This window comes from Rhinoderma darwinii, chromosome 1 (genome assembly GCF_050947455.1).
Source record: "Rhinoderma darwinii isolate aRhiDar2 chromosome 1, aRhiDar2.hap1, whole genome shotgun sequence".
Classification (NCBI taxonomy): domain Eukaryota; kingdom Metazoa; phylum Chordata; class Amphibia; order Anura; family Rhinodermatidae; genus Rhinoderma; species Rhinoderma darwinii.
Genome location: NC_134687.1, coordinates 485,133,575 through 485,156,175, shown reverse-complemented (window position 1 = coordinate 485,156,175; position 22,601 = coordinate 485,133,575). Strand labels below are relative to the sequence as shown.

The 22,601-nt window shown below is 45.1% G+C and overlaps 2 protein-coding genes across 4 annotated transcripts in view; one reads left to right on the top strand and one right to left on the bottom strand.

Moving 5' to 3' along the window:
* TRAFD1 (TRAF-type zinc finger domain containing 1) overlaps positions 1–19,284 on the bottom strand; it is a 56,887-nt gene extending 37,603 nt beyond the window's left edge. Inside the window, exon 1 of one of the 3 annotated variants that reach the window (XM_075835002.1) lies at positions 19,177–19,284. Coding sequence is in view for 1 of the 3 variants with exons in the window: in XM_075834993.1 (XP_075691108.1) it covers positions 18,958–19,060 (103 nt within the window). In the remaining 2 variants the exon portion in view is untranslated. Of the gene's footprint in view, positions 1–18,853; positions 18,905–18,957; positions 19,102–19,176 lie in introns of those variants that run through there. The other 2 variants (XM_075834993.1, XM_075835011.1) reach the window with 2 other exon arrangements.
* A 232-nt stretch (positions 19,285–19,516) lies between these two features.
* NAA25 (N-alpha-acetyltransferase 25, NatB auxiliary subunit) overlaps positions 19,517–22,601 on the top strand; it is a 143,315-nt gene continuing 140,230 nt past the window's right edge. Inside the window, exon 1 of the mRNA XM_075834981.1 lies at positions 19,517–19,606. The gene's annotated coding sequence lies outside the window, so the exon portion shown is untranslated. The remainder of the gene's footprint in view (positions 19,607–22,601) is intronic.

Below are 22,601 nucleotides of genomic sequence, written 5' to 3'. Positions count from 1 at the left end.
AAGTAGTAAAAACGCCCCGATGTACGCACATAATACACGCCCACTTGGACTTTTGCAAGCCTCATTTGCATAAATACAAAAATTGTCATAACTTGGCCAAAAATGCTCGTTTTTTAAAAATAAAAACGTTACTGTAATCTACATTGCAGCGCCGATCTGCTGCAAAATAGCAGATAGGGGTTGCAAAATCTGGTGACAGAGCCTCTTTAAAGAGACTGTCACCACATTATAAGTGCCCTATCTCCTACATAAGGAGATGGGCGTTATAATGTAGGTGACAGCAGTGCTTTTTATTTAGAAAAACTATCTATTTTTACCACTTTATGAGCGATTTTTAGCTTTATGCTAATTCGTTTGTTAATGGCCAAGTGGGCGTGTTTTTACTTTAGACCAAGTGGGCGTTGTACAGAGTGTATGACGCTGACCAAAGTAAAACACGCCCACTTGGGCATTAAGAAACTAATTAGCTTAAAGCTAAAATCACTCCAAAACGTGGTAAAAATAGATTTGTCTAAATATAAAGCACTGCTGTCACCTACATTACAGCGACTATCTCCTTATGTAGGAGATAGGACACTTATAATCTGGTGACAGAGTCTCTTTAACCCCTTCAGGATTTTTCACTCGCCACCTTCCAAGAGTCATAACTCTTATTTTTCTGTCAGAGTAGTGTGAGGGCTTATTTTTTGCGGAAGGAGTTGCATTTATCTATTGGTAGCATTTAAAGTACCATATAATGTACGGGGAAACTGATGAAATTCTTTGCGGGCTGAAATTGGAAAAAAACAGATTTTTTGGGTTTCGTTTTTACGGCTTTCACTGTGCAGTAAAAATAGCAACTTAATTTTATTCTGTGACTCAATACGATGATACCAAATTTATATAGGTTTTTTATATTTTACTACTTTTAACCCCTTCAGGACTGAGCCTGTTTTGGCCTTGTGGACGCATTCGATTTTTTCAAATCTGACGTGTTAATTTATATGGCAATAGCTTGGGAATGCTTTTACCTATCCAAGCGATTCTGAGATTGTTTTCTCGTGACATATTGTACTTTACGTCTGTGAAAAAATTTGGTCGATAAATGCAGTATTTATTTGTGAAAAACACCAAAATGTAGAGAAAATTTGCAAAAAATTGAATTCTTCTAAATTTGAATGTATCTGCTTGCAAAACAGATATTAATACCACACACAATAGTTACTAGTTAACATCCCCCATATGTCTACTTTATGTTTGCATCGTTTTTTGAACGTCCTTTTAGTTTTCTAGGACGTTACAAGGCTTAGAACTTTAGCAACAATTTCTCACATTTTCAAGAAATCTCCAAAACCTATTATTTCATGGACCAGTTCATTTCTGAAGTGGCTTTGAGGGCCTTATATATTAGAAACTCCCCATAAATCACCTCTTTTTAAAAACTTCACCCCTCAAAGTATTCAAAACAGCATGTAGAAAGTTTCTTAACCCTTTAGGCGTTTCACAGGAATTAAAGCAAAGTAGAGGTGAAATTTACAAATGTAATTTTTTTTTGCAGAAATTCATTTGTAATAGAAACATTTCTGTAACACAGAAGGTTTTACCAGAGAAACGCAACTCAATATTTATTGCCCAGATTCTGCAGTTTTTAGAAATATCCCACATGTGGCCCTAGTGTGGTAATGGACTGAAACACCCGCCTCAGAAGCAAAGGAGCACCTAGTGGATTTTGTGGCCTCCTTTTTATTACTATACAGGGTGGGCCAATTGCCTTCAGATGACCCCAAAGATAAAAGTCTAAGGGGGTCAGATCGGGAGGCATTTCTTCTGCGGTGTTGCTATCAGTGTGTGAAGAGTGGGAGAAGAGGGTTGTATTGACAATTCAACACAATGGGCCGCACTTTGAACACATTTTATAAGTGGTCAGAAACTTGTAAATAACTCATGAAAGAATAAAGTAACGTTAAAACCAAGCACACCATTGTTTTTCTTGTGAAATTCTCGATAAGTTTGTTTTCAATAGTTTTTTATTAAACAGTTTTTTGTAATATAATAATAACACAGACTCGCAGAGTCTCAACTTTTGCATATCAATAATACAATTAAACAAAGTATTAGACCAACATGGTCTCCAATAAATCTCACATTATATATCATTCATGATGTCAACACTTCTGCCAAATATATAGTATATAAATGTCTTCATTACTAACATAGGTAACCAATCTTGACATCACATTGCTTTATAGAGTACCTTAACATGGCCTCTAAGGAAAAAATATAAGAGAGAAAAACAAAACACACACAATAAACAAAAGAAGGATAAGGAGGGGGGGAAGGAAAGGTGTAGGGTAGAAGGGTCTCCTAACCGTCTCTATGTATTCACGAAAATGTGTGGTTCCTCCATGGGTCCCAAATGGCATCAAATTTGTCTAATGTACCCGCCAGCAGATGTGTTAGGCGGTCATTAACCATTATCCATGAGATCTTAGCGATCAACATATCCATAGACAACGTGGATGTTCGCCAGGCCCTAGCAATAGTTATTTTAGCTGCCAGAAACACATATCGGAGAAATTTACATGCGGGGGCCCGAACCTCGGGAATAGGACCGCATAGCAGAGCCGTAATCACATCCCTGGGGGGTTTGACTTGGATCACTGTGTTAATAAGCTGGTATACCTGGTTCCAAAATGTGGCAACCACTGGACACTCCCATAGAATATGCATTAGTGTACCCTCCGCACCACATTGTCTAAAGCAGTGCTTATCCACCAATGGGTTAAAGCGAGCTATACGAGTAGGGACCATATACCATCTCATTAATACTTTATAACCCGCTTCCACCAAGGATGTATTGATAGATAGTTTTGAGGTCGTACATGCCATCTCCCGCCACTGCTCCAATTCCACTCCCGTACCTAAATCGTGTTCCCATCGTGTCATGTAAGGGAGTTTACCTTCCGGAGTAACCAGATCGGAATATATCGTGGAAATTTTATGTCGTAAGCCAGAAAGCCAACACAGCCGTTCAAAAGTGGTCAATGTGCTGATGTCCCCCCTCCTGGATTTCCAGTTCAACAAGAAGTGGTGTATCTGGATATATCTAAAATGCTCCGATGGGGGCATCGAGTGTGAGTCCTTAAAGTAATCCAGAGTTCTGATGTCCCCCCCTACAAAAAAGTCCTTAATCCTGTAAAACCCCTTATTGAGCCACCACCGGAATTCCATTCTACGCAGACCCGGAGGAAAGGCAGAATTACCCGTGATGGTCATGAGCGGATTATGGGGTGATTTAATATGGAATCTCTTTCTAAGCGAGTCCCACAGCTGTAACATCTGAGAAAGCACAGGGGAGAGAACCGGAGGCCTGTCCGAGGACTCCATCCACAGTAGCGTTTCCAGCGGGAAACTGGTACATGCGGCCGTCTCAATTTGCGTCCACTGGGGACAGTATGGTCTCGCATACATATCTGTAAATTGCGCCAGACGTGCTGCGTGATAGTATTGTTGGATATTGGGAACCCCCAGACCCCCCGCCGTTTTAGGGGTGAATAAAGTTTGTCTCTGTATTCTCGGTCTTTTAGAACCCCAAATAAACCCCATGATGAGCCCTTGGATTTGTCTAAGCGCCTTCTGAGGGACCACAATAGGGAGCGTGCGAAAATAATATAGCAATCTGGGCAATATCGTCATTTTGATGGAGGCAATGCGGCCAAACCATGAAAGATTAAGAGGGGACCATCTAGTGAGATCCGTAGCTATTTGTTGAAAAAGTGGAGGGAAATGGTCCTCGTAAAGGGACTCTATGGTAGGCGTCAATTTAATACCCAAATACGTCAATCTACGTGCATCCCAATGAAAATCAAAGTTAATTTTTAGGAGCTTCACTACCCCTATTGGCAATGTAAGATTCATTGCCACCGACTTGGAGTGATTGACCTTAAGCCCAGACAGCTTGCCAAACTGATCAAGAATATGAAAGAGATTCGGCAATGATGTGAGAGGTGTCGATATGAAAAGCAGTATGTCATCCGCAAACAAGGCACATTTGTGTTCTACTCCTCCCACCTTCACCCCCCTAATGTCGGGAGAATCTCGTATGAGGTTGGCCAATGGCTCAATAGCCAGCGCAAACAGGGAAGGCGATAGCGGGCACCCCTGTCGCGTTCCTCTGCATATTGGAAAAGCTCCCGACATAAATCCCCTAGAATTTATTTTTGCTGTAGGAAGACAATATAAGATCTTAAGAATAGACAAAAAACCCGTACCGAAGCCCATTCTCTCAAGGACATAAAACAAATAGTCCCAGGATAGCGAGTCAAAGGCTTTCTGAAGGTCAAGGCTTAATAACATACTTTGACGTCCGGAAGTGCCATCCCACCCCGAACGAACAGCTGAGATAATGTCCACAGCCCGTCTCGTCTGGTCTTCCGCCTGGCGGAGGGGTATAAATCCCGCCTGATCCTTATGTATATATGTGGCTAGGAATGAATTCAATCTAACCGCCAGAATTTTTGTCAATCTTAAGATCCACATCAAGAAGGGATATCGGGCGATAGTTAGCCTGATCTGTATGATCCTTATGAGGCTTGGGGATAAGATGTATATAGGCTAGATTCGAAAAAGGGGGCAAATTGTTACCCTCCCGATAAGCATTGAACAATTCAACCATGTGCGGGGCCAGGACCTCCCTAAAGTGTTTGTAATAACCTGAGGAAAACCCATCTGGCCCCGGGGCTTTGTGAGCCTTCAGATTTTTAATAACATCCAATACCTCCTCCAATCTAAATTCAGCATCCAGTGTTTCTCTATCCCCTTGGGAAAGTTTAGTAGGGAATGTTTTTTCCAACAAGACCCTAGCCTTATTTTTATCAAACTGAGGTGGAGCTGAGTATAACGCTGAATAAAAATCCTGAAAGGCCTTTACAACTTTTGTGGGATTCTGTGATAAAGATCCATCCGCCAATCGCAGTTTCGGTGGTGTTGAGGTGTTAAATCGGGGCGTGAGGCGTCTAGAGAGTAATGTTCCCGGTTTATCCCCTTGTGTAAAAAACTTATGTTGTGACCAACGCAGACTTTTTTCCGCCCAACTTGTCAGACATAAATTTAATTCTGTTCTAGCTTCTGCTAATTTTGCTTTAATAACTGCTGAGGGGTCTGTTTTAAATTTCTTAGACAGGTCCGCAAACTTCCTCTCCTTTAACGCCAGAACCTCCTTCAACCGTTTCTTATTACGCGAGGCTATCTGGATGAATTTCCCCCTAATCACTGCTTTGTGAGCCGCCCAATTGGACCTAATTGAGGTGTCTGGTGCCTTATTAAGTAGAAAATATGTGTCCAATTCCCTTTGGATTTCTTTAACTATCTCCTGATCCGATAGTAATGACTCATTCAATCTCCAAGAGGAGATAGGCGGTCTCCCACATAAATCTGACAACCGAACCACAATTGGGTCATGATCAGACCAGGGTGTAGCTAAAATCCTAGCATCCGTGACCTTAGGGAGTAAGCTAGTTGACATCATAACATGATCAATACGGGTGTGGATATTATGGGCTGAGGAGAAATAAGTATAATCCCTTGCTGTGGGGTTAAAATCCCGCCAGACATCTATGACGTCCACCGAATGGAAGAAACGTGCTACTTGTATGCTGGTTGACGTAGGAGGTATAAGTCGCACCCTGAATGCGTGGGATTTATCCATGGACGCGTCCAAGGCGATATTAGAATCCCCACCCATGATTATCGGGCCCTCTATCGATGAATGGATCTTGCGCCACATACCCTGGAAGAACGCCGGTTGATTGGAGTTCGGGGCATAGTAGTTAATAAAGGTTATTGGAGATTCATGTAACAGACCCGAGACCAGGATGTACCTGCCATCCGGGTCAGAGATCGTGTTGTGAGGTGTAAACGGGACCGACCGAGACAACCATATGCCCACTCCCCTGTGCTTGGTAGAGGCACTAGCCAAAAATTTTTGTGAGTAGTGTTTATGAAAGTACGATGGAGCAGAGGAGGTAGAAAAATGCGTTTCCTGTAAAAATAGTATATCAACATGAGAGGATTTATAATACAAGAAAGCTTTTCGACGCTTGATCGGGGAATTAAGGCCCTGCACATTATGTGTGAGTAAGCTAAAGGTTTTAGCAGATTCCATGGCCGCCATCATAGAGCAGGAGGTAGAACCATGTGCGTATTAGGATCCCGCCATAGAGACAAAGGTCAGAAATAGGAAAGAAAGGAAAGGGAAGGGGGTAAAAGACAGAACAAAAATAAGACATACACAAGGTATCAATAGTACCGAACATAGTCTACCGACTAGGCAGTCAAGGAAGACTGCTAACAGGGGGACAGCAGACCGTCGTGAAGGCACAGCATTTCCGAAAATATATATCCAGACATTCAACCCCTTAACCCATATCAACCCTGAGCATAATAGGCATTCCCATGTTAAATATAAGGTAAAGCAAACTTTCATATTTTTTTTTTTTTTAAAAAGAAAAAACAAACATATCTATAGCCAGAGTACCAACTCACTGCGAACTTGACCCATCCAGACCCTTCCTCGCCTTTTTTCGGGTCAGCTTATAAACAAATTGCCATTACTATAAGTGGGAGTCCAGAGCAGCAAAAGAAATCCCCACATCCCCCCCAACGTATGGATCCCCGGCTCCCAGTCCGCTGAGAACTGCAAATGGCGGTATCCGGCTGAAATTCAGCATCCGTGCTGCTTGAAGACATCTCCGGCCGATATGAAGAATAAAGAAAGAGAAAGAAAAAGAAACTATCTGCTTCTATAATCGACCTCCTTTCCGTCATGTCGGATTCAATTGTTGCCGACGAGATTCCACCCTCTGTTCCCGAGGAAACTCTGGACGGCCTCCTTGGGTACGCCATATTGGTGACAACGGGGGATCCCGTATGGGGAGTCGGGAGGAACTGGCTTTATCCTGGGGTGGTAGAATATGTAAGTCCCTCAGCAGGTCCTCTCCCTCCTGTAGCGTAGAGAAGCCATATTGCCTATTATTGCGCATGAAGAGGAGACGAAATGGGAATGCCCACCGGTATGGAATCGCATGGTGTTTGAGGGTCTGCAGAATAGGGCGAAGCATCCGCCTTTTTTGAATGGTTTGGGGAGCCAAATCAGCATATATCTGAACCGCTGTATTATAAATGGTGATCACCGGAAGCTTCCTAGCTCTTTCCATCACCTTCTCCTTAATCGAATAATAGTGGAGTTTCACTATAATATCTCTGGGAAGTCCATCCCTCCTCATGGCCGTCAAAGCTCTATGGGCCCGGTCAATTTCCATATGTGATTCCGATATATCAGGTATCAAGGTAGTGAGTAGCAGGCGAACCACCCCCGGTACCTCCGTCTGAGATTCCGGGACCCCTCTGATCCTGAAGTTATAGCGTCGAGAGCGATTTTCCAGGTCCTCAATTCCGGTGTTCGCTTCCTCCAATTGCTCCTGCAGATCCTCCATAAATCTAGTATTCTGGTTAACTCTTGCAGTGACTGAGGTCATTTTGGTCTCAATAGCCTGCATATGCGCCCCCACTTTGTGTAAATCTTGATGTACCGCGGCTATCTTGGAGCTTATTTCCCCCATCTGAGCTTGCATGGCTCTTGATATGCAGGAAAAGATGGCGTCCTCTGTCAACCCGGAAGTAATGGCCGGCTGCATGGGCGAGTGCTGTGAGACGTGAACGGGCGCTAATTGCGGCAGTCCCAGGTCTGGGATCGGGCCCTCTCCTTGTAAATCCTCCTGTGCCTGCAATAGTGATGTGCTGCTATTTTCCCGCAGGAGCACAGGATAATCCTGTGATAACACCGCCGAACTGGATTCTATCTGTGTCCCCTGCTGCTGCTGCAGCAGGCCTTGCTCCGCCATGTTCGGCGCCGCCATCAGCATATCTGCCACGGACCTCTGAGCCTGGGTTTGCTTACCCCTTCTTCCACTCCCTCTGGCCATAGGTGGATGCCCGAACCTCTAAGGTACCTCTCCTTTCTTTTATGGGTCTCGATGTCTGCTGTTAGCGATATATATGCTGGATTGCCTTCACGAGGTGCGGAGCCTGGTTAGAACGCGTCCACCATGTTCAGCTGCGCGCATGCGCCCCCTCTCGATAAGTTTGATGTGTCACATGACCCTCTTCCCATTGGAAAAACGAAAGTTGGATACAAAATGGCCGACTTCAAAATGGCCGCCATGGTCAACACCCAGCTTGAAAAGTTTCCCCCCTCCCATATACTAATGTGCCACAAACAGGAAGTTAATATCACCAACCATTCCCATTTTATTTAGGTGTATCCATATAAATGGCCACCCTGTATATTTTAGGCTCCATGTCTGGTTTGAAGAGGTCTTGTGGTACCTAAACAGTGGAAACCCCCAAAAAGTGACCCCATTTTGGAAACTACACCCCTCAAGGAATTTATCTAGTTGTATAGTGAGCATTTTAACCCCAGTTTTTTTGCTGAATTTATTGGCGTTAGGTCTCATGCACACGACCGTGTTTTTGCGTCCGCAATTCCACCGCAAATCCACGGGTTAATTGCGGACCCATTCATTTCTATGTGGCCATACCCACTATCCGTGTTTTCACGGCTCTCCGCATGTCCGCACATCCGTGCCGCAGAAACTCCGGACATGTCTTATTACGGGCCGCAAATGCGCTGCGGACATGCCAATAGAAGTCAATGGGCCCGTGGAAATTGCGGATGCACCTCCGTGTGTCATCCGCAGTTTGCAGATTTGCGGAAATGTTGCTAGGCGACGACCGGGAATGAGTTCTGTCGTCATCCTGTTTTACCTAGGCTTTTTTTTTTTCATCCGCATTTTGCGGATTACATACGGATGAACTGCGGATTACATACGGATGAACTGCGGATGACATTCCACGCAACACGGTCCTGGAATTTGCGGACCAGAAAAACACCACGGTCGTGTGCATGAGGCCTTAGTCTGTGAAAATGAAAATCTACATTTCTTCTGAAGAAACAGACATTTTTAATTTTTGCAAGGAATAAGGCCTCATGCACACGACCGTGGTGTTTTTCTGGTCCGCAAATTCCAGGACCGTGTTCCGTGGAATGTCATCCGCAGTTCATCCGTATGTAATCCGCAGTTCATCCGTATGTAATCCGCAAAATGCGGATGAAAAAAAAAAAGCCTAGGTAAAACAGGATGACGACAGAACTCATTCCCGGTCGTCGCCTAGCAACATTTCCGCAAATCCGCAAACTGCGGATGACACACGGAGGTGCATCCGCAATTTCCACGGGCCCATTGACTTCTATTGGCATGTCCGCAGCGCATTTGCGGACCGTAATAAGACATGTCCGGAGTTTCTGCGGCACGGATGTGCGGACATGCGGAGAGCCGTGAAAACACGGATAGTGGGTATGGCCACATAGAAATGAATGGGTCTGCAATTAACCCGTGGATTTGCGGTGGAATTGCGGACGCAAAAACACGGTCGTGTGCATGAGGCGTAAAGGAGAAAAAGCTGCCCAACATTTGTAAAGAAATTTATCCTGATTTCGGCAATACTCATATGTGGTCATAAACTTATATTTGAACACATTACAGCCCTCAGAAGGAAAGGAGCGCCATTTGGGTTTTGGAGCTCAAATTTTGCTATAATGGTTTTCGGTGCCATGTCCCATGTGCAACGCCCTGGAGGGACCAAAACAGCGAAAACCCCCCAAAAGTGACCCCATTCACTATCGGAATCCAAGAGAGCAAATGCCTCTTCAGTGGTATATAACTTGTGTGCCATTTTTTTACATATTTTTTTTTTTTACTTATTTTTTTGTAACAGTTTTAATAAAAGTAACAAAGAAAAAGTCCACTAATCCATTGATCAATAAATTTATGAACAACCCTAAGGCCCTGTTCACACTGAGGTTTTTTTTTACGAGTTTTTCGCTGCGGCAACCGCTCCGCAAAACTCGTCATAAACTGTCCGAAAATGTCTCCCATTGATTTCAATGGGAGTTGGATGAGCTTTTTTACCGTGAGCAAAAAAAAACGCATCGCGGTAAAAAGAAGCGACAGGACCTATCTTGAGGCGGTTTCCGCCTCCAAAACCCTATTTCAATCAGTCAGAAGGGTAAAAAAAACACCTTGACGAGTGTTTTGACGAGTTTTTGTCAAACCACTGTGAAAAAAACATCTGGAGCAGATTTAGCAGGAGGAATTTTCCTCCTGCAAAAAACTCTGTGTGAACACAGCCTAATGAATCAATGTATTTAGAACTTACAGACGTGTAAAATATATGAAGGGTTTTATATAAGTATATATTACATGTACGTATATATCTATATGATGTTATAGATATAACATCCCTAATTATTGTTTTTAGTATTAACAAATTTCAAATATATGTCTATATATAATACATATTACGTGTGTGTGTATATACATATATATATATATATATATATATACACACACACACACACACACACACACACATTATAAGCCCTGATTATTAATTAACTAATTAATTGGCCTAGTCGGAGTACTATCTACCTGAACTATATCTAGCTGCCTACACTAAGCAATCTATGTGGAGGTGCTTTTTCACAGTCATTGTGTGTCTTTATACGAGACACAGCAGGCACAGCTTCTTCTCCCCCACTGTCTCAGAACATCTGACAGGGAGGTAGGAGAAACATTGTAACAAACAGCACACCATGATAGCTTTATCATGGTGATCACGTCATCAGGACCAACACCAATCCGGTCCTGATGTCTTCTCTCAGCACTTAGGCGGGATTCACACGACCGGGTCGCGCCCGAGCGCCGGCCGGTAAAATCGGCCATTCTGCCCGGCCGGTTTGCATAAAGTTTTGCATCCGTGCCGGGCCGGGCACATCTGGACAGGGACATCAGCGGCAACTCCTGAAGGGGAATCCCCATGTGTTCGGGGATTCCGCTTCAGGAGTTTCCCCTGATGTCGCTGCCCAGATATGGACAGAGACATCAAGCGCTCTGTCCAGGAGCGGAATCCCCGAACACACGGGGATTCCGCTCCTTCAAGGAGCTAAAGTGCGGCTAGCACATAGCAGAGCGGGGAGATACCTCCCTGCTCTGCTATAGTGGCGTCGCTACAGTAGTAGCAGCCGCAGCAGCTGCTAGCGGCGCCATCGAAGGTGTCGCCGGGCCAGGGCGCTTTTAAAACAAGCAGGGGAAGTGAGCCAGTGTAGTGCTCCCTTCCACCTGCTGTACACCCCGGCCCTGCCACACCGTGTACAGCGATGCCATTCGTCAGAATGGCATCAACTCCTCCTCCTCACATGCACTCTGCGCTGTGAGGAGGAGGAGATAGAGCGCAAGCGCCGGAAAACCCGGCCGTCACTCGGGACACATCCCGGTGATGGCCGTGTATTACCCGGCCCCATAGACTTCTATGGGAGCCGGGTACCCGGCCGAAGATAGAGCATGTGTCCCGAGTGATGGCCGGGTTTTCCGGCGCTTGCGCTCCATCTCCTCCTCCTCACAGCGCAGAGTGCATGTGAGGAGGAGGAGTTGATGCCATTCTGACGAATGGCTGTGCGCTGTACACTGTGTGGCAGGGCCGGGGTGTACAGCAGGTGGAAGGGAGCGCTGCGTTGGCTCACTTCCCCTGCTTGTTTTAAAAGCGCCCTGGCCCGGCGACACCTTCAATGGCGCCGCTAGCAGCTGCTGCTACAATTGCAGCGACGCCACTATAGCAGAGCGGGGCGGTATCGCCCCGCTCTGCTATGTGCTAGCCGCACTTTAGCTCCTTGAAGGAGCGGAATCCCCGTATTTTCGGGAATTCAGCTCCTGGACAGAGCGCTTGATGTCTCTGTCCATATCTGGGCAGTGACATCAGGGGAAACTCCTGAAGCGGAATCCCCGAACACATGGGGATTCCCCTTCAGGAGTTGCCGCTGATGTCACTGTCCGGCCCGGCACGGATGCAAAACTTTATGCAAACCGGCCGGGCAGAATGGCCGATTTTACCGACCGGCACTCGGGCGCGACCCGGTCGTGTGAATCCCGCCTTAGGCTGCTAGTAGCAGCGTGTGCTGAGAGATTCAGAGCACAGGGAGAGCGCTGTGCACTCTGTTCTTACAACACGTAGATTAACGGGCTGCAGGACAAAAGCCCAGCACGGCAGCCCGTTAATCTACGTGGGCTGGTCGTGAAGGGGTTAAAGAAAAAAAAACTCCTTAAAAAAATTCCAATTTGATTTGTGTCGCCAAATTCTGAGAGCAATAACTTTTTTATTTATTTATCGATAGAGCGGAGTGAGGGCTTATTTTTTGCGGGACAAGCTGTAGTTTTTAATCTGTATTTTTTGGTCCATACATTTTTTTTTTATCACTTTTTATTACATATTTTTGGGGAGCCAAGTTGACCAAAAAAAAACTATTTTGGTGTTTTATTTTTTTACGGCGTTCACCGTGCACTTAAAAAATAATGCTATATTTTAATAATTCAAACTTTTACGGACGCAGCGATACCAATTTTGTTACTTTTTTTATATTACTTTAGAGAAAAAATATGGAAATGGGTGGTTTTTTGAACTTTTCATTTTTGTTTCCACTACTAAAAATTGAACTTTTTTTTTTACACACATTTCATTAGTCCATCTGGGGGACTTGAACTGGCAATCGTTAGATCGCTGGTACAATACACAGCAATACTAATGTATTGCAGTATATTGTAGGGATGTCACGATACCAGAATTTGGACTTCGATACCGATACTTTGTGTAGTATTGCGATTTAGATACCAATTCGATACTTTGCCAACAGTAATAATAAAATAAAAAAAAGTTCTTCCGTTTTCTGATGTCAGGCGCGTGGTGTGATGATGAATTTAACCTCCACGTGCCTCACATTAATAGTAATTAATCCCATCATGTTTCTCAGTCTTAATGGGTTAATGTGTAAGGTACATGATGGGGTTAATTACTATTAAAGTGAGGCACATGGAGGTTAAATTCATCACACCTCGTGCCCCACAATAAGTGATAGAAAGCGTTTTTTATTTTACAGCGTACACATCATAAAGGATGCAAAAAAATCGTTGTGCAGGTTATTACGGCCGCGCCAATACCAAATATGTGAATATTTAATGTATTGAGACTTATTTTAATGTTTATTGTAAAAAAGGTGTATGTGTATTTTTATTTAACATTACTTTGTTTTTACTATATTTTTAAACTTTAATGTACTGGTATATATCTATACGCCAGTACATTAGCCTGTGTACTGATAGGTATGTCCTAACAACTGCCTGTGTACTAAGTGTGCCCTAACAGGAAATATGGTAGGACAGCCCTGGGGTCCTTCAATGGACCCTGAGCTGTCTGCCCATATATGGCATGTCCCTCAATCGCGTCACAGGGAATTTCTGTGACGCGATCCAAGGGGCATCCCCCCTTCTCACTTTCTCTTGAACGCTGCAGTCAGCTTTGTTTGCAGCATTCAGGGGAATAGTGGCGGAGATGAGAGATTTCTCTGATCTCCGCCGTTATAGAGCGGGGCAGCGGCTGTGTAATACAGCCATTGCCCCGCTCCTGACAACAAGTGCGCACGAGGTGAGCATGAGGTGATGCGGCCGGCGCTGCACTATAATAAGCGGCGGTGCAGGCACTGAGGACAAAACAGGGGGGTGTTTTGCAGTGCGCCCGCCATGTTCCGTCTTCAGTGCCGCCGCTCATTAGTGCCGCTCAAATCATCCTGACGGCGCGCACATGTCAGGACTCAGGAGCGGGGCAATGACTGCATTACACAGCCACAGCCCCGCTCTAATACATTCATGTGTTACTATACTGAGCTGTGTGGACGCACAGCTAAGTATCGAAATACCGGTATCTAACCGTTTGGGGATGCAGAGTATCGAAACAGTATAGAAGTTTTGATGCATCGTGCATCCCTAGTATATTGTCCTCTCTACAGGCTTCTGTTAAGCACTGCCACAGGCCCCTGGGCTGTCATGACAACCATCGTCACCCCCCAATGTCACTGCAGGGGGGGGTGATGAGTTGTCGGAGGGGGCCGCCCCCCTCTTTTCATTGCCTCAGATGCTGCGGTCGCGATCGAAAGCAGCATTTGAAGGTTTTAAACAGCCAGGAACAGCGCAATCGCTATTCCTGGCCTTTAGTCCCAGGTGTCAGCTGTAAAACACAGCCAACACCCGCAGCGTACGGAGCGCGCTCCATACATTCCCCCCTGCACTACGACGTACCAAACACGTAGTTCGGTTTGGAGATAAAAAACAAAAAAAGTGACAATGGATTAAATTGTAGGAATTACAAACACACCGTTCAGCCATAACATGTGAACATCATCAATTATTTTATTGCAATGGCACTTGTCAAGAGGTGGAATATATTAGGCAGTAACTGAACAGTCAGTTTTTTTTATGTGGATATATTGAAAGCAGGAAAAATAGGCAGACATAAGAAACCAGCAACAGGGTCATGGGCACCCAAGGCTCATTGATGCATGCGAGAACTAAAGGCTAGTCCATCTGGTACGATCTCACAGATGACCTACTATAGCACAAATTGCTGAAAATGTTAAAGCCGGCTATGATAGAAAGGTGTCAGGATACACAGTACATCACAGCTTGCAGAGTGTGGGTCTGCGTAACCGCAAACCAGTCAGAGTTCCCATGATGAACCCTGTCCCCCTACAATGGGCTTGTAAGCATTAGAACTGGACCACGGAGCAATGGAAGAAGGTGGCCTGGTTTGATAAATTAAGTTTTGTATTACACGTGGACGGCCGGGTGCGTGTGCATCACTTACCAAGGGAAGAGATGGCACCAGTATGTGCTATAGGAATCTGAGGGGCCATGCCATTCACGTGAATGCTACTTTGATGCGAACCACCTACAAAAAACATTGATGCAAACCACGTACACCCCTTCATGACAGTGGTATTCCCTAATGGCAGTGGCCTATTTCAGCAGGATGAGACACTGCAAAAGTTCAAGGTGTTGACTTGGTCCTATCAATGAAGGCCCCACCAACTTACAGAACTTAAAGTATCTGCTGCCAGAGGACACTTTCGGAGGAGTGGAGTCCATGCATCGACGGGTCAGAGCTTTTATGCCGTCACTCAGGTTCCTACACAATACTGGGTAGGTGGTATTAATGATAGAACACGAAAACTAGAAGATTTTATCAGCTCACCACTCTTAGCAAAGTAATCCCAAATTGATGGTGCATGGCACAAAAACTGTTCCTGGCTTCATTGATAACTGTACAAATGAAGGTTGGGTCAAGGGTTGGGACAAGGTATTTTGATGTCTTAGGCAGATTAGGTAAATTGCACCGCCCTCCCCTCACTGTGCCTCCTAAATACAATCATGTCACACACTGTGCCCCATAAGAATAGTGCCATAGTCTGTGCCCCATTATAATAAATCGCCAAACACAGTGCCTGCTAAAAATAGTGTGACACGTAGCTGTTCCCCACCATAGACATTGCCAAACAGCGCCATCTTGACACATTGTGAGGAGGTGCAATATTCCAATGAGCACTTCAATCAGCGGTGGGGGTGCTCATTGGAACAAGAGGCCCAGGGAGCAGGAAGCGCGGTTGGCGGTAAACTCACCACTCCCCGGTCTTCTGCTGCTGCTGTAGATTTCCCATGGACAGCCCAAGATGCAACTAATTTATTAAGAGGTGTGCATCTCTAAATAAATTAGCCTATGGGCTTCAAACGAAGACTAGCATATGAAACGTCAGTTTTCGTACATCAAGATCATAGTATTTTATCGATTTTATGTCATGAGTTAAAGCTATTAAAATGGCCCAGCACTTGTTGGACATGAGGCAATGCTATAGATTGTACAAGCATCAGTCTTTGACCTATAGGAGATACAACTTTCTAATAAAGGGCAGCGGTAACACTATAAACAGCCCGGCAAGTATGACGGCCACGATGTGTTTTCAGGCGTAATTCGGGCTGTTTACGCCTCGACTTACGCCTGAAGAAAAAGTCACCATTATGCCTCCAAACATCTGCCCACTGCTTGCAATGGGATTTACGGCGTTCTGTTCCCACGAGGCGTAATTTTACGCGTAGTTTTCAAAATACGGCGCATAAAAAGAAGTGCAGGTCATTTCTTCAGACGTTTTTGGAGCCGTTTTTCATTGACCATTGAAAAACAGCTCCAAAAACTGCCGTAAAATACGCCGTGAAAAACGCGAGTTGCTACAAAAAGGTCTGAAAATCAGGAGCTGTTGTCGCTTGAAAACAGCTTTGTATTTTCAGACGTCATTTGCTAAGCGGTGTGAACATACCCTAACCGTAGGAGAAGTAGAAAAAAAACACTCATAGGGCCTGTTCACACAGTTTATTGGAAGGGGCCTGGATAAATCAGCTCCGGTTTTTTTTAAGTGGTTTTGCACTACACACGTTTTTTTCCCCTATTTATTCAAGAGACAAAGTGAAATTCCATCAAAAAAGCATTAAAAAAACTCACTTATTTCCGTCTCCCATTGATTTCAATGGAGTGTTTGAGGCGGAAAATGCCTCAAGATAGGGCATGTTGCTTCTTTTTCCCGCGAGCGTTTTTTTTTTTTGCTCGCAGTAAAAGAAAAAAGGCAACCACCTCCCATTGAAGTCAATGAGAATAAATTCTGGCAGTTTTTTGCTGCGGTTTCCGCAGCAAAAACCTTAGTGTAAACAGGGCCATACCCAAATAGGCTTCATTTTATAATACACATCTCCGCTATAAAACCATGTGCAAATTTTCATTTCCCCCATATTGTAAACATTCAACAGTAGCTGCTATATAGAACTGCAGTGCAAGCTAAAACTAGAACAAGTTAAACCTGAAATCTCTACATTATGGAACTAGGGCAGTGTCAAGATGAGATGGCATTAATATTTTTCTAACTTGTTAAATTAAAGGTATTCTCCAGGGCAGGAGACATATAATAAATATGTGGCCTTTATAGTACGTCCACACATAAAAGGGTTAAATTCAATGGGGAAAACTACAACAAGACTATAAATACTATACTTACCCCCTGGCAACGCTGCTCTTGGTCCCCCAGCTGGTACTGCAGCCTGTCATCACTGGAGGCCGGGTGGACAGAGACCAGCCTGGGGACGTACGGTCAGTGGAGCACCACGGGAGGAGAGTATAAGGCCTTATTTACACGAGCATATTTTACGCGAGTGAAAATCACGCGTGTCGCACGGACCTATGTAAGTCAATGTGGCCATTCAGACAGTCCGTGTTTTTCACGCAGCGTGCGTCCGCTGCGTAAAACTCACATGTCCTATACTTGAGCGTTTTTCACGCATCACACACCCATTGTAGTCAATGGGTGCGTGAAAATCACGCACGGCACACGAACGCATTTCCGTGTACCATACGTGATTCGCGCTACAGTTGTTGACGAAACGAAGGAAATAAACAAAACTACCTCCTTCATTTAGGTTTCTAAACATTAAAACCACGTGTCATAACGAGGCCATACGCGCAAAACACGCAGCCAACGCACCAAACACTGTTTTTATTTTTAACTTGGAGAAAATAGTGGGGGTTTGGACTTGTTTATTTTGCTGCAGCATTTATCCACTGCAAAATCTGCAACCTTTGGTATTTGTCCCACATTAAAGTCACACAGAAAATCTGCAACAAATCCATGACCAGTCCGCAGAAGAAGTTGACATGCTGCAGATTAAAAAATATGCACTGCAAGTCAATTCCCACACGGAAGTTTTCCGCAGCAGCATTTCCACTACGTGTGAACATGGCCTTAAGGTTCTGTGGTCAAGGTTTCGGTCAGCCTTTCTGGTATTTTTGACGTAAAGAATAGCAGTCTGCAGCACTATTCTTGCCGTCAAAAATACCAAAACCCTGACAGACCCCATTACAGTCAATGGGGTGCATCGGGAATCACCATAATAAACAGAACATAGCACAACATAGCCTTATATCACAACTACGATAAACTCCAGTGTAAGCCGGGAGGGTGATCGGGCACTGTTATTATTCGTTATGAGACAGACGTGAACAGAGCCTTACAGTACAGTGTCTGGATAAATACTACGTCTCAGACTACAGGCCATAAGTTCTGCACAGACAATGAGTCAAGGAGAGTTCAGCTCTGAAGCCAGCAGAATTAAGAAGATGAAGGTAATGCATTCACGATTAAAATGTTTCATGCAGAGGAATTATAAACTGTAAATTGGTGTGTAAAGATAAACATACACTTAGAGGCGTAAAGATCTTGAGGACGGCTTGTGCCAGGCGAACATCAATGGAAAAGTTGCACCATATGAAGGGTGAAATACACTGAAGTCAACCCCAACAGCTGATACTGCCCAGAAGTATAGATTGTAATCCTAACCACAATGCCACCATCTCGACCCGTCTACTGCTACACTTAGGCTATGTTCACACGGGGTCTTTTGCCGAGTTTTTTGACGCGGAAACCGCGTCGCAAAACTCGGCAGAAACGGCCCGAGAACGCCTCCCATTGATTTCAATGGGAGGCGTCGGCGTCTTTTTCCCGCGAGCAGTAAAACTGCCTCGCGGGAAAAAGAAGCGACATGCCCTATCTTCAGGCGCTTCCGCGTCCGACCTCCCATTGACTTCAATGGGAGGCAGGAGAAAGCGTGTTTTATGCCCGCGGCGCTCAATGGCCGCGGGCGAAAAACGGCGCGATAATTGCTATTCACACGGAGTATTTTGGGGGAGGAATATCTGCCTCAAAATTCCGTTTGGAGCTTTGAGGCAGATATTCCTCCCCCAAAATACTCTGTGTGAACATAGCCTTAGTTTCTTCGCTTTTTAGTTTTTTGAGGAAAAAAACTTCACATTCCTTTAAGATAACGCCATTGTTATGAACCTGAGGAGAGGGCACTTGTATTGTTATAGATGCCAGCTGCTTGGAGGGCGGGAAAACGAAACAGGGTTGCACTTGTTGCAGCAGACAGAAATGCAATGAATCACCATGACACAGGGGAAACACGGAGCAGACGCCCTGATATCTCCAAGTAGCTGCGGCTCCCCAGCTGATGTGGAAATAGAAGCCCAGCCGTGTCCACAATTCCATGCTGGGACCTGTAGCGCCACAACATGGACCCGGGACAAAGGGCTACAGTACGCTGGAGCGTCGCCCTCACTGCCCGCGGCCATTACTAATATCAAGGGAAAGTTTCATCCTCTTACCGTTTTCAAGAAGAGTAAAATACCCGGCTGTCACCAACGGCTTCACAGCTTCTCAATAACAGTGCACCAATGAACTACAGACGCTAGGGCGACGTCACGGTCATGTGACCAGTCAGATGGGCGGGAGGAGCTGTGAAGTTTAGTGGTTTGGTACTAGCGCGTCACTGTACCTCTGCAGTCTGTTCATGTTTCAAAACTACAACTCCCAGCATGCCTTGTCTAAGTTGTAGTTTCGCAACAGCTAGAGAACCACAGATGTATATTTATAAGGAAAGATGCTATGACGTGTGCATGGAAGGAAAAATCTTGGCTTATTGATTTTAATGAGAACTGGGTAATGCTTCATTTCCCCTGTGGTGGCGCTGCAGAGCAATTGAACACATTGCTGAATTCACATGGAAACTCCAGAGAAAACAGAATTTTTGATGAGGTAGGACAACAACACATCTCCACAATCTTATGTGATCTTTAGTTGTCACCGAGAGATCCTCCAGGCTGCTTCTTATCCTTTGTATGATTTTCCACCTCAAAGCTTTGAAAAAGTGTGTGATTTCTGCAAGCAGAATGGGGCAGAGAACACATGCTGTTAATTGACATACAGATTTACAAATCTATAGCCATTTTTATGAAGCACCCTTTAAGACAATAATATTGACTGTTTTCATTCCCCCCCCCCCTCCATGGTGTAGCTTCTTGGCGACATGTGACGTAACTGTACATCACAGCTGGGAGGGGGTAAGAAACAGGCTGAGCCCACTCCATACTTGGCGGGTGTTGGCTGTATGTTACAGCGGGCACTTCGCTGCAACGGTCAGGATCAGAGATAACGCCGATCCCGGCCATTTAATCACCTAGATGCCACGTTTAAGAGCAACCATGGCATCTAAGTCGTTAAAAAGAGGGGGGCAGTCCCATCTGTTAGCCCATTAGTGCAAAAACAAGCCCCCACACCAATCCATCGAGAGAAAAAAGAAAAAGTTGTGTCCCAGAATATGAAGACAAAAGTTTTTTTTTTAACAAATAGTTTTTTCTTTGTAACTGTACATCATAAAAAAAAACTATGTAAATTTGGTATCACCTCAATCATATTGACCTGCAGAATAAAGTTAGCATGTAGTTTTTACCACGCAATGAACACCGTAACAACTAAACCCAAAAAACAATGGAAGAATTTTTTTCAATTCCACCCTACAAAGAATTTATTTTCAGGTTTCCAGTACATTATATGGTACTTTAAATGATAATATTAGAAACTACCACCCGTCCCATAAAAAAACAAGCACTCATATAGCTATGTCGACGGAAAAATAACAAGTTATGGCTTTGGGAAGGCAGGGAGGAAAGAAAAAATGTGGCGGCTTCAAGGGATTAAAGGGGTTATACGCTCAAGACAATCCCTACTTGTTAGAAGGATCCCTTGACAATAAGCTGATCACAAAGTGTCCCGCTGCTGGGACCCCCAGAAATCTGTAGGGAAACCTAGCAGTTAGGCCTTATTCACATGGACGTGTCCGTTTTGCGCGCATAAAAAACGCAGCGTTTTTCCTGCGTTGCAGTTCTGTGTGACATCACTGTATGGAGCGTGTCTGCATTTTTTACGCGCGTCTGTCATCAGTATGTCACACTGTTTTTACGTCAGCAAAATAAACTCAAAAAGGTGTTTTCTCATCATTTCTTTAGCAACTGTTGCGTGAATCATGGACAGCACACGGATGTGCGTCCGTGTGCTGTCCGTGATTTTCACGCACCCATTGACTTCAATGTGTGCGTGATGCGCAAAAAACACACAAGAATAGGACATGCAGTGAGTTTCACGCAGCGTACACACGCTTTGCGAAAAACACTGAATGTCTGAATGGCCCCATTGAATTGCATAGGTCCGTGTGACGTCCATTTTTTTAACGCGCGTAACACGGACGTGAAATACGCTCGTGTGAATAAGGCTTAACAAATGTCATCAACTCGCTGCGGAAAAATTCCATCCAGAAATTCATTTCCGCAGCATGTCAATTATTTCTGTGGAAAGTGGACTGTTTTCCTGCATTTTTTCCCCATAGAAATCAATGACAAACAACAATTCTGCAGCAAACTACAATGTACTGCGAAATTTGCTGCAGAAACACCGCAGAATTTCTTCCAGGAGGTGGTAATGACATCACAGGAAGAAGAAATATCACCATCACACAGCCCTTGAAAATACGCACCATGGGGGCGTGGCTTAGCTATGGAGCCGTGAGCACGCGTTTTGGGGGAGCTCCGCACTAGCAGCTGAATACCAGCCATCTTTCCCGGGTAAAACCGGCAGGCGATGCCAGGAAAACGAAGGGGAACCTGCCCTGGAACTTCCCGGTCCTTACCTCGCTCCTCTGGCCGTTGCAAGAGCATGGATCGCTTTCTTTCCTCCTCACAATCGGCCGCGGACGAACGAGCAGCAATGGCGGACGCATTGCCGCCACATCCGGCCTCAGACACTCTGGCTCCTTCTCCTCCTGCTCCCCTGTTGCAGTTAGCACAAGCGGCCACGACTGCTGATACGAGTCCTCCCTGCTGCAGCACTCAGGATGCGGTAAGCCTTGTCTCTCCCCTCAACATGTCATCAGTGAGAGATTTGCCCGCCATTATACCACACACATATGCCCCTGAAGTTCAGGCTGGGCCATCGGGCTTACATGCTGACCTACAACTACTGAGGGAGATGATACAAGCCCTCCCCACCCGACAGGATCTTGACTCTTTGGTGTCCAGGGTTGAGCAGGCACATCAGCAAGACATAGCTGACCTGCGTCAGGATGTGGTCAGACTAGACTCTAGGGCGCTTACATCTGAGAATACTGTGTCGGCCATTGACTCTAGAGTAACTGCGTTGGAAAAAGCTGCCACGGATACTAGAACACATTTACAATCCTTGGCGCTTCAATTAGATGATCAGGAGAACAGAGGACGCAGAAACAATGTACGTCTGAAGGGCCTTCCAGACCTCGGCCCACGAGATGAGCTGGTGTCTAGAGTATCTATTATATTCAACAAGCTCACTAACCGACCATCAGAAGCGACTTTTCTCCTAGATCGAATTCACAGAGTTTCGCGCCCAGGCCCGCTCGATTTGTCCTCTCCTCGCGACGTGTTATGTCGCCTTCACTATTATACCGACAAAGATGCAATTATCCGGGGGGCATGGTCACATGGACCGGTCTCAGTTGAAGGAAGTACGGTTACTATATACCCTGATGTCTCCCCACGGACACTCTATATGAGACGGCTCCTACATCCTCTGCTTGAAAAAATCAAGTCCGCAGGCGCCACTTATAGATGGGGACACCCGTTCCATGTTGTCGTGAAGAACAACTCTGGCTTCTATCTCCTGCGCCACTCCTCGGATCTTGAGGGCCTATTTCGATTTCTTCAGATCGAGCCGTTCCCAGTCC